This window comes from Hetaerina americana, unplaced genomic scaffold, assembly GCF_022747635.1.
Source record: "Hetaerina americana unplaced genomic scaffold, ioHetAmer1.1.p SCAF_5, whole genome shotgun sequence".
NCBI classification, from domain to species: domain Eukaryota; kingdom Metazoa; phylum Arthropoda; class Insecta; order Odonata; family Calopterygidae; genus Hetaerina; species Hetaerina americana.
The window spans coordinates 65,520,205-65,532,286 of record NW_027287095.1 but is presented as its reverse complement, the minus strand read 5'-3'; the positions used below and the strand labels follow the sequence as shown (position 1 = coordinate 65,532,286).

General features: G+C 37.4%; 2 protein-coding genes across 5 annotated transcripts in view; one reads left to right on the top strand and one right to left on the bottom strand.

Moving 5' to 3' along the window:
- Nucleotides 1-6,484: 6,484 nt before the first annotated feature.
- kappaB-Ras (NFKB inhibitor interacting Ras like 1) lies at nt 6,485-7,690 on the bottom strand. Of its 4 annotated transcripts, none has more exons than XM_071592274.1 (4): nt 7,642-7,690; nt 7,253-7,401; nt 6,940-7,179; nt 6,485-6,786 (listed from the first exon to the last, which is right to left on the bottom strand). In XM_071592274.1, exons 1-4 carry the CDS (start codon nt 7,652-7,654, stop codon nt 6,556-6,558), a joined length of 633 nt encoding a protein of 210 aa, XP_071448375.1. In that variant the 5' UTR covers nt 7,655-7,690; the 3' UTR covers nt 6,485-6,555. The 4 variants fall into 4 exon arrangements, with proteins under 4 accessions (XP_071448375.1, XP_071448377.1, XP_071448376.1 ...); XM_071592276.1 differs by lacking the exon at nt 7,642-7,690 and adding an exon at nt 7,598-7,640; XM_071592275.1 differs by lacking the exon at nt 7,642-7,690 and adding an exon at nt 7,543-7,627.
- Nucleotides 7,691-8,071: 381 nt separating this feature from the next.
- LOC139693965 (centrosomal protein of 104 kDa) overlaps nt 8,072-12,082 on the top strand; it is a 28,555-nt gene continuing 24,544 nt past the window's right edge. The window contains exons 1-3 of the mRNA XM_071592332.1: nt 8,072-8,291; nt 8,452-8,538; nt 8,843-8,988. Of these exons, the coding sequence (XP_071448433.1) occupies nt 8,949-8,988 (40 nt within the window). The 5' untranslated portion in view covers nt 8,072-8,291; nt 8,452-8,538; nt 8,843-8,948. The remainder of the gene's footprint in view (nt 8,292-8,451; nt 8,539-8,842; nt 8,989-12,082) is intronic.

Here is a 12,082-nt window from a genome sequence, read left to right as displayed (position 1 = left end):
ACCTACCTCACCATGAAACTTACATACAGCATCACTCATTGTCTTCAACTTGAAGATCATTTAGCACAATGATAAATAAATTGAAAATACAGGAAAGAAGGAATTACTTAATTTTTATATGAATCCAGAATTCTTAATAAGTGCAGGCACCTTAATTTTGAGATGTTATTTAAATTGACTTATTTCATATTAAATCTTGTACAGTGCAATACTGCCCTTAACCTTGGCTAGGAAAGTATGATAGTCCATCAGAGGCCCTCTCCACAGAATGTTGGGGTCATTGTGATATTAATTGTTAGCATAGTTTTACAATTGTTAGTTACTTATCAAGAAAATTTAAAATTAGCTCATAATTTGGCAATCATACATTTAAGGCAGGTTCTGGATGGACACCCTACACCCCCTTAAGGATTTACATTCAGTTTGTGAGATAAATAATTGGGGTGGTATCTCGTTGCCTTCTTCAATAGTGTTTTTAACACAACACCTTTTCATTAAATTAGGGACAATCAGGTGATTTCACCCCTGATATCCTGAACCTGATTAGAAAAGGATGTAAAATGGACTTATTAGAGGAGCTGGAGATAAAAAGATATGTTAAAAAAGGTCATATCCTTAATGACATTGTTTTTCAAAGATATTCCCCACCGATGGAAACCTCTCTCTCAATCAAGAAAATGCCTTGCAACGCCCAACCATGAACCTTCCTGATCACCTCCATTCCTGGTTGCTGTACCTAGTTGTACCGAATAAAAAATTTGGTGGAAAGATACATTGGTATTTTTACTTCAGCGGTATTGGATTTCCACAAAGTTAAGCTTGAAAGCATCAAATATGTTCCAGTTTACCTTGAAACAGGTTCCGTATGCATCAGGAATTTGCAGAGTATGGTTAACTCACAAACTTGATGATGCACCAGGACACCTCAAAATAAGCTGTTGTTTCCATTCGGAGGAAACATTGAACTCTTTTTAATATTTGTGTTCTTTATCTAGCTATTCCTATTGATTCATACTTGAAGGGTCTCCCCTCCAAAGAAACTACCAAAGAACTTCTGAGTAAGCTTTGGAGCCAAATATGCCATCAGCATGTGATGAACAGTTCACAGAATTGATGGTAGAGAGCATTTTGTAAAGTTGAAGAATCTATGAAGCAGAGAAGATGCTGAGTTAAGAGAAAGTTCCCCATATTAACTCCTGGTATAAAAAAGAAGGTATCAACCTTATTGGAATATTACGATTTGTCACAAATGATAGAAAAAGGCAAGAATGTCCTTTGAGGATTTAAAGATAAATATCAGTCCTACTCACTATAGTACTACTCACCAGTCTATCACCATAATATTTTTTAAGGTAATCTACCGGTTAAGGTAGGTTTTTAGATGGACACAACTACCAAACAAATATTTTATTACTCCTAACAAAACACAAAATCCATCATCCTACTCTATATCAGGTCCCTCTTCATCTCTGAGTACTTTCTTCCTCCCTTCATCCCGTCCAACATCCCTATCCTGTTCCTTCCCTTTCCTCTCTTGCCCAACATTCTACCCTCTATCACAGTCTTCAACATCCCACTGCCGGTCAACACCCCCTTCATCCACTTTTCCTGCCTCCATAGGATTGCTCCCAACAAACCCCTCTCTTCGCCCACCATACCAAGTACTTCCTCATTTGTTTTCTTCTCTGTCCATTTCACCTTCTCCATTCTTCTCCGCACCCACATTTCAAAAGCCTCCAGTCTACGTCTATCCTCCTGCTTCAATGACCACGTTTCTACGTAGTACATAGCTACACTCCATATCAAAGATTTTACAAGTCTTTTCTTAATATCCTTACTCAACGTCCCTGTCATTAACTCCCTACTCCACGTGAAAGCCTCTTTGCCAAGTGCAATTCTTCTCCTTACGTCCCTACTACTTTGACCGTGTTGGTCCAAAACACTACCGAGATACGTAAACTGTTCTACCTGCTCTAGTTTTTGCCCTCCTATTTTAATGGTAAGCTTGGCCTTTTTCTTTCTAGAAAATCGCATAACCTTTGTTTTATTAATATTGATTCTCATCCCATACCTGTCGCACTGAATTTCCAATTCACTAAGCAATGCTTGCAGCCCCTAGGCTGACTGACAAACCAAAGCTTGGTCATCAGCAAACCTAACTGATTTTACGAATTCCCCGCCCACTTTCATTCCTACCTCGAGTTCTCCCCATGCCTCTTTGATCATTTCCTCTGGATACATGTTGAACAGCAACGGTGATAATGGGCAACCCTGCCTTACACCCCTTCCTAACACTGCCCATCCTGACTCCCCGTTTCCCACCCGCACCTGAGCAGTCTGAGACATGTACAGGTTGCGGATTAGCCTCCTTTCCCTCCAATCTATTCCTATTTTCTGCAGAATACTCATTAGTTTTTCCCAATTCACTCTATCAAACACTTTTTCGAAATCTACGAAACAGGCAAATACCTCCTGGTTGTGTTCTATATTCCTCTGGATTAATAATCTCATTACTGCAATGGCATCACGCGTACCTCTCCCCTTCCTAAACCCAAACTGATCATCCCCTAAGTAATCATTTGCCCTACTCTCTATCCTTTTGTTTATGATCCTGAGAACAACTTTAGCTGCGTGGGATATCAAACTAATTGTCCTATAGTCCTCACATGACGTGGCCTTTACCTTTTTAGGAATAGGAACTAAAACTGATCTCAAAAAGTCTTCCGGCCAGATTCCCTCCTCATAAATACTATGGATCAGCCCATATAGCCTCTTCCTCCCACATTTTCCTAAGCATTTTAAAAAGTTCCACGGGAATGTTATCTACCCCCACGGCCTTATTTCGTTTCATCTCCGTTAATGCCCTTTCTATCTCATTGTCTAGTATGCCTGGACCTAAGCTGTCTTCCTCTACGTCATTTTCTTTTTCAATGTCTAACTTTGTTGGTCTGAGTTCTTTACTATACAGTTCTTCTATATACTCCTTCCATCTCTCTTGGATCTTTAATGCGTCAACTATTACCTTACCCGCCTTATCTCTAACTGTTAGCATAGCTCTTCCTTTCTTACTTCCCGATAACGATTTAACTTTGCTGTACAGCGCACTGATTTCACCCTTCCTCAGCAAACTTTCCATATCCTCGCACTGCGTCTTCCACCATGCTTCCTTTGCTTTATTTGTTGCCCGCCTCAATTTATTGTTCAATTCTTTGTACTTCATTTTGCCTAATTCTGTATTTATATTCTTCCATTTTCGCCGCTCATCCATCTTTGTAATCATCTCATCCGTGATCCATGGTTTCCTAGTCATTTTAGTGTTAACAGTTCCAATAGTGTCTTTTGCGGCTTTAGACAACCCTTTCTCGATCATATCCCATTTTTCTTCAATAGTACTAAGCCCTTTACCATCCTCCATGATTTTCTCTACCGCCTGTTTGTATTCCTTCCTTTTCAACCCATTTAATGCTTCTATATTCCATTTTCTAACTCGCCGCCCCTGCCTTATCTTTTTGAAACGTACGCTACATTTCATAACAACTAAATTGTGGTCTGAGTCCGCATCCGCTCCCGGGAAGCTGTGGGAATTTATCACACTGTTCCTAAACCTGTGTCTAACCAGGATATAGTCTAGCTGATATCTTCCTGAGTCACCTGGCATTTTCCATGTATACCTGCATCTTTTGTGGTGTCTAAACCAAGTGTTGGTGATGACTAACCCCTGTCTCCTGCAGAACTCAACTGCTTTCTCCCCGCGGTCATTCCTCGTGCCTAATCCGTAGTCCCATACCTCATCACCATCTCTTCCTTCGCCTACCATTGCATTCCAATCCCCCATCACTATCAAATGTTTCCCTGCAGGAAAACACGCGATCATGTCCTCTAACTGATCGTATATCCTATCGACCTCTTCTTCCTTATGGTTGCTTGGTGGCATGTATACCTGAACAATAACTAAGTTCGTCGGTTCTGCTTTTATCTCCACTAGTAGTATTCTATCCGTTACCTGCTCTATGTTGACTACGCTTCTTCCTACCTCTTCATTTAATACTATGGCAACCCCTCGTTGGCTCTCGTCCCCGCCGCTGTATATTATTCTATACTTATCACTCCAGTAATCCCCGCTATCCTTCCATCTCACCTCGCATAGACCTAAAATATCTATATTTCCCCTTTCCATCTCTCGCTTAACATTCTCCAATTTCCCTGTCCTCATCATTGTCCTAACATTCCACGTTCCTATTCTAACTAATGTGGTCTTCTTCTCCTGTGTCTTCTGTCCTGCTGCTGCTGGTTTTCCCTTGCAAGGGTTTTGTGGGATGACGACCGCAGAAGCCTTGCCTCCCCCGCTGCTGGGCACGACACACGGCCGATTGGGCCGAGCCCCGTAGTTGCCAGGACTCAAAATATCTCTTTCGTCCATCATATTTTTCTTGGGAATGATAATTGAGGTGGTTTCCCGTTGCTTTCCTCAATAGTGTTTTTAACGTGACACCTTCACTTACTGGCCGCCCCACTGGGGTCAGACGCCATTGCAGTCACCTCACTGAGGAACAGACGCTGCGTGGACTACCTTTCGTCTGGCTCCTAACCTTCGACCTATCTGGCATGGGTAACCCTACCAGGAGCAATTTTTATTACTCCCGCCAGCACAGCTCTAGGGGTCATCGGAACGCACAAGCCCTTCCACCACGTCAAGGTTGTAGTCCGGGGAGGGCACCATAATATATGAAATAAATATTAAGTTGTATTTAATAGTCAATGAAATGATTCAAAAAACTAATAGGGCAAAGGAAACATGGTGGAAAGGGCAGTGTGGAGAGTTTACAGAGACAAGGCGAAATAGGAACACCATACAGAAAGATGAAGAAACTGTACTGATGTAAGAAGAGAAATTCAATTTACTCTAACAGAGATGCATTGGGTAAATACTAATTGAAGAAGACAGGTTCTGAAAGGATCGAATGACTATATAGAGAAACTACCTACATGATAAAGATATTGGGCCAGGAAATTTGCATATAGGAAGGGAATAGGATATTGATATTGACAGCTTACAACCAGAAATACTTGAATGTGAGACAGAAAAGCATTAAAGCAAATGATATTGAAGAAGGCTAAGGAAATAGATAACATCCCTGCAGAATTACTCCAGATATTTTAAAAACAGGTAAGGAAGAGTTTTTATGGGCTCATTCATAGCATTTATGAGGGAGGAATTTGGGAGGACTGTATTAGATCAGTATTGATACCCATCCAAAGAAAAGCAGCAGTATGTGAGGACTGTAAGAGTTTTCTGTTACATTTAATGTATGACTTCGGATGGTCAAAGAAAGGATTGAGAAGAGAGTAAGTACATAGGAGATAATAACTTCGGGTTTAGAAAGGGAGCAGGTACACATGCTGCCATTGCAATAATGTCACTAGTGGTAAGAACTAAGTGTAATCAAGATGTTTTACTATGCTATGAGGATTTCCAGAAGGAATTCAACAGAGTAAACTAGGCACAATTAATGAACATTTTACAGAAGATAGAGGAGTAGCCTGGAGATATAGATAACTTTTTCTGAATGTGTAAATGTCTCCGACTGCACAGATGTGGACAGCAAATGGAGAGTTATGACGGCCAGTACTATGCAGGGAAGTAAGACAGAGATGTTCACTGGCAGCCGTTGTTTTCAATATATATGAGGATGAAACAGTAATAGACATGAAAAGGGCTACCATGAAAGTGAGGGGAAACTCTTCAAATCAGATTTGTGGATGATCAAGTTTTAGTTAGCCAGCCAGCTAAGGGTTCACAATCATTGCTAAGAGCATTACAAAACTAATGTGATAGGTATGGGATGGCAATTAATTATGATAAGGAAATGAAGGTGATGAGATTCTCAAGAAATAGGAAGGCTAAGACAAATATTAAAATTGAGGGGCATAAACTAGAAAAGGTAAAACAATTCATCTACTTGAAAAGCAATTTGGATGAGAATGGACAAAGTGTTGGGATATTAAAAGAATTGCATAAATTAAAGAAGTGTATGCATAAAGGTTACTGTTGATGACACTCAACTTAGGCAAAGTTACAAAAAAAGACTGATGAAAACTTTAATTGGGCATAGTTTGATATGGTTCAGAAACTTGGCTTGGAAAGAGGATAGCATAGATTAGAGGCCATTGAGATATGGGCTAGAGAAGAATGGAAAAAATAATATCGATGGAAAGGAAGACAAATGATGAAGTTCTAGGCATGGTAGTGGGAAGAGAAAAGGTAATTGGGGGAAATCCAGAAGGATAGGATAAGTGGACATAGAGATATTGTGGGGCCATGGGATGCCAATCATGGTAATAGAGGGGAGAATGTTGAGAAATCAGGTAGGGGGAAGAAAAGAATAAGCATTTTCGATGCAATTAAGGCAGGTAAAAAATATTATTTAATATAAAAATATTTATAAATTATCTTCCATTCCATCATGTAAAATAATATCAAATATGAAAATTCAGTCCTTTATTACCCATTTTATTAAATGATTAATACTGAGTGAATATATAAAACAATTCTCATCAAGAATCTTTGGCTTTTCTAACCATGCTTAGTTGCGGAAATGTGCTTTTGTTTGTCGGTGGATTGATTTTCGAAGCTAAATAAACAAAGGGTTCATATAAACTTGTGCGATCCAGAGCATCGACTTCAAATAACTTCACTTTCTCACGGGCCAGAAAATTCGATAACTTGGAAAGATCCACTTTGTCCTGCTTCCCAGCAATTTTATGAGCCAATATAACAACAGCCACCTATAAAGTTAAGGAAGTTGACGTTAGAGCACAAATATTAACTCATAGTTAAAATGGAACCTACACTGGAATATACATACTATACATTTAAACAATTCGAGAAATACTGAATAAATATAAATTAAATAGTAAGCAAAGAAAAGAAGCACTTACTTCTTTCTTTTCCCTATGTTTGTCAATATCTTTCTTTAAACTTAAAGCTACTTCTATCGAATCTGAGTTGTTCGGATCATACACAAGAACAAAACCATCAGCAAATGTCAGGTATTGCCTTGGGAATTCGGACTGAGCAGAGATGAGGCCGGCAGTGTCATAGAACCGCAATTTCTCTTTCGTCCCACGATCAGTTTCAACGTGAGCCACATAAATGTCTTCTATCGTTGGATACAAATCCTAGAATTGTTTTAAAATGAGTATTGTGAGTACCTGTTTAGCGAACTTACATCAGTGGCAATATTAAACTCACCCCATCTTTAGAAAATTTTCCATATATCAGCTGTTCCAAAATAGAAGTTTTGCCAACACCTTTCATACCACAGACAACTACTTTGGGAGTTTTTCCCATGTTATATTTGGCATACCTTTTCCTTGTTAAGAGGGCTACAGGTGAGCTCCCTGGTACGAAAGATTAGTTAATTATGTTTCACAAGATATTATAACTTACGCGTGACAACACTGACAAAATGTGAACGTTAAAATTATTCCAATACGCATATCACAATTAAGTTAGAGACTTTATTGTATGATCTTTCTTACAATGGGTATAAATGACTACAAAGGACTACAAACATAAATTGAGACAAACATATACCACTACAACAAGCTCGACAATTGCCAACAGTGACAGTGACCAACCTAGATGCAACATTCGTGACGCTCATGGAAGCCTATTGGTGGCCATTTTACAGCCTTTTTTGAAATTCGGTGTAGTGTAGTATAACACCAATTGAATGAATGAATGCTGAACATTATGAATTTTAAATTATTTAAAGACATATTATAATATAATTATGGATTTCAGCAATATTTATTTGCGCCCGCAGCCGTGATTTTTAATATTTCAGGTTTCATACGTTTCCACTTCATTTAGAAACTATTTGATCCACCAAAATTCATAGAAATTATAATTTAAATTTAAAATATTTGCTTTTAAGCACGTTTCAACATATAACACTCGCATATTCATTTCATTCTTGCCAAAGCTAAAATAGATTCGTCGACATTTATTGATTTTTCTGATAGCGGGGCAAGATGTAGGAATCTGCCACACGGCGCAGATATCTGACTTGGGCAGCATCAGTGAGGGGCCAGCATTTTCATTAAATTCACGGGGATTAGTTTTTGCGTTGAAATTATAAGCAACATAAACCTTTCCTTTTATGAGACTTGATCGAAAGAAACCGAAAAAATAATTTTACGAATATATTCCTATATTGGCCAAGTATTACGAAGCATGCCGTGTCTCGGCATTCGGTGATAACGAGCGGAAAACTATATAGCCTACCGTAATTTAAAATTTAATTCGTTAACATTAGGATGAAATAATTTTAATTCGACTTCTTCAAAGCGGAATTAATTGGAATTATAGACATTCCGGATTCGAAAAAAATACGGGACAATTTAAGGAAAAATATAACGAAGCTCTAAATGAATGTTTATTTGCAGATGAATGGACTTAAATGTTGAGTATTCCAAAAAAATCGTCACCACCGTTTTGGAGTTCAATGGAAATCAAGGCCCTTTTTACACAAGGTAAGAGATAACGTAAATGTTTAAAAAATGCTCCAAATAAGGGCGTGCGAATTATTTAATTTAGCGGAAACAATTATATATTCTGAAATTAAATGATATATTCTTTAAGAATTTTTCGCGCAAAACATGCTTAACAATTCGTTTAGAGTGCTGTGAAAAATATGATCATAAAATTCAACAAAGCCTCATTCATTCGACAAATGGAATTCTCTGCCAAGGGAAATTCTGAAAAGCAATAACTTTGTTCTTCGATGTTTATAATTAGTGACTGACATAAAGCATATTGTTTCCCATGCATTCACAGAAAATTGGAGTATAGTAAAATAAGGATTGTCCTTAGCAATTTTCTAAAGAATCAGGGATGAAAATTGCAGTAAAAGTGAGTGCCAGAGAAATCCATCACTTGAAGGATGCCACATAAAATTGGATTTAAAGTGATTTTCGCATCAGGTAAATATAATGTATAGTATGTAAATATCTTCTTGGATCTTGGAAATGGTAGCATATTCTCTTGCCCATTACAAATAGAGAACATATCTACAAGGCGCTGAGAAGGTTCTAATTAGTTGGTAAATGATTTCCCGCCTAAATGATGACTTGCTCAAGTATATTAACATTTTCATTCTTTAAGAAATAAAGAAAACAGTCAACGATGGCGTTGACGCACCAATGATACGGGAGAATTGTGTTTGTCTGCGGTCCGCATCTGCCTTCCATTCCTCCTCAGATAATTCCGTGTGCTAGTAGCGGAACGCGTTCACACTATACAGTCAGAAAAGTCTGCATTCGTTTCATTCGGGCGTGTGTATGCGCGTGAAAAAATGAGTGCATGGATATATATGTGCATATACATTTGTATATAATTTGTTTTCGATTTAAAATAGGAATGGTACTCAATTATTAGGTACGCAATTAATCAATAGGAATCTAGTAACTAGAAGGGTAAAAAGGATAAGTTTGGTTACGGGCCGTATTGGATTGCCGTCGCATGATTGATCAATTTAATATTGCATGTACAGGAAAGGATATTTGAAATGTCTATTTTATGCATTAAGTAGAAAATGTTATGCATTAAATTTTTAAAAAATTATTGCATATTAAATTGGACACTTCGTCAATATTTTAATGAAAAAATGTTAATGGAAATAAGTGACTTCTCACGGACTTTCGCAAAAATATGATTTAATTCACTCTAATTAAAAATGTTACCCAAAAATAGTTTTTGACCAAACAAGCCTGTGCTTTTTCATGGAGTATATTTTTGATCCATGCTCGTTGTTATATTTATTATTGCCAGGAATTTTTAGATAAACTTTTGATGGCGAAGAAGTATATGCAGAAGTGTGGGTACTGACATAATCTTAGCCTCCTCCGCGGGGAACAGCGAGATCACAGGGTTTGCTACTCCATTTTATATGTATATAGGTAACAAAAATATAGGACATACATGTATATGGAAAAGACAAAGGCTGCTTGGGACTCCCTATTCATTAACTAACTTCAGTTATTCTATCGTCTGTGCTTTTGCAATGATGCATGGTACCATAGAAAGCTATCGGCTTTGAGTCCATCAGAATTGAAGTGAACAGAAAGGATAGTGGGGAGGAAAGGAATAAGGAAGGAAGGCTCGATGAGTTACATTGACCAGAAATCCCTCAAGGGCAGGGGGGATTTTACCTTTGATATCTGCATAAGTAGCATATGAAGCCATATTCTGTAAACATTATACATTCAAATTCAGAGGGCCAAGTCCTTGCCTTACATACTAGCAATTTCTTAGAAAATTCTTATACCCAAATAATCTCAAAATTCAAAATTGTTAGTTCATATGGGTATTGACCAAATTTGAAGCTGATACCCTAGGTGAACACCAAAACAGTCAGTTATTCTCTGTCATTTACTGACTACATCCTTTGTGTTTTATCACACCCCTGATGACTCCACAGCTCCCCAAGACGAATGTAGACTCACCACATAATTAATTAAAAATAGCAATTTTCCACAAAAATAAAATTTAATGCGACCGGTTTCAATGTTACTACATCATCATCATCATACACCTGATGATGATGTAGTAACATTGAAACCGGTCGCATTAAATTTTATTTTTGTGGAAAATTGCTATTTTTAATTAATCATGATATTCCACCATATCACGCCTGAAACGTCTCTTTTTTTTTTTTTTTTTTTCACCACATAATGATGGTGTCTGCACATTCTGTGCATCTCCCATTCTTTGGGATAGCTGAACCAAAATTTTGACTTTTGAAAAACCCTTGGAGGTTTAATGAATTCCTTTGCCCTCCATTTCAACACCCATGAACATAGAGTGATACAGTTTTTTGAAAATATTCAAAGGAGAGGAGTTGGTGACTTTGAGAGTACCGGCCAAAAAGGGTTTAAAATGCACTGATTCAACACAATCATTTACTATCATTTCTTGTCAACTCTGCTTCATATTTTTTCAGATACTTAGAAAGAATAATTCCACACCAACAAACATTAATAATTTATAGATTAGGGTGTTGACGATAATACACAATAATACTCATCGGCCACAATTGGGAGTGACAATTGAATTCCCAAAATTAATAAAACTTGAAATCAAAGACTTAATACATATACTATTTCACATTACTTTTATTTCACATTTTCCCAAACATATTAATTGGCAGGTATTAATATTGAGATTAAAACCTTGAAATGGGGTACACAGAAAAGTTATGTGAACAATCAGGTTTTTTTAAACTTGGTTATTCCTTAACAATAGATATCCCCCTCTTAGTGAAATCTGTACTCCAAAACATATATATTCTAACCAAAGCAAGATTAACTATTAGACTAAAAATAAAATTTGCTTAGCTTGAGCCTTATCAAAATAAATATTGAGTAACTACACCCCAAACCAAATTTGTATCTCCTGCCAATATTAACCATATAGCATTAAACAATTACGAATTGTATGGATATGTAAATTATTTATCTTCAAATGAAAAGTAGGTACATAGGTTTCTCAGGAAAAAATTAATTTTAAATATTTTTTTAATTAAGTAATCAACCAGTTAAGGTAGGTTTTGAATGGACACAACTACCAAATAAATATTTTGTGACTACTAAAAAACACATTCCAGCAATCCACTATACATCAAGTCCTCCTTCATCTCTGTGTACTTCCTCCCTTCATCCCATCCAACATTGTATCCTATCCCTGCCCTTTCCTCATTTGCCTAATATTCTCCCTTCTATTACAGTCTTTAACATCCCACTGCTGATCAATATGCCCTTCATCCATTTTTCCTGCCTCCATAGGATTTATAGCTACAAACTCTTCTCCTCGTCCACCATACTTAGTACTTCCTTTTTTGTTTTCTTTTTGGTCCATTTCGTCTCCTCCATCCTTCTCCACACCCACATTTCGAAAGCCTCTAATCTCCTTCTATCCTTCTGCTTCAGTGACCACATTTCCAAGCCATACGTAACTACACTGCATGTCAAAGTTTTGACGAGTCTTTCCTTAGCATCCATACTCAACCTCTTCATCATT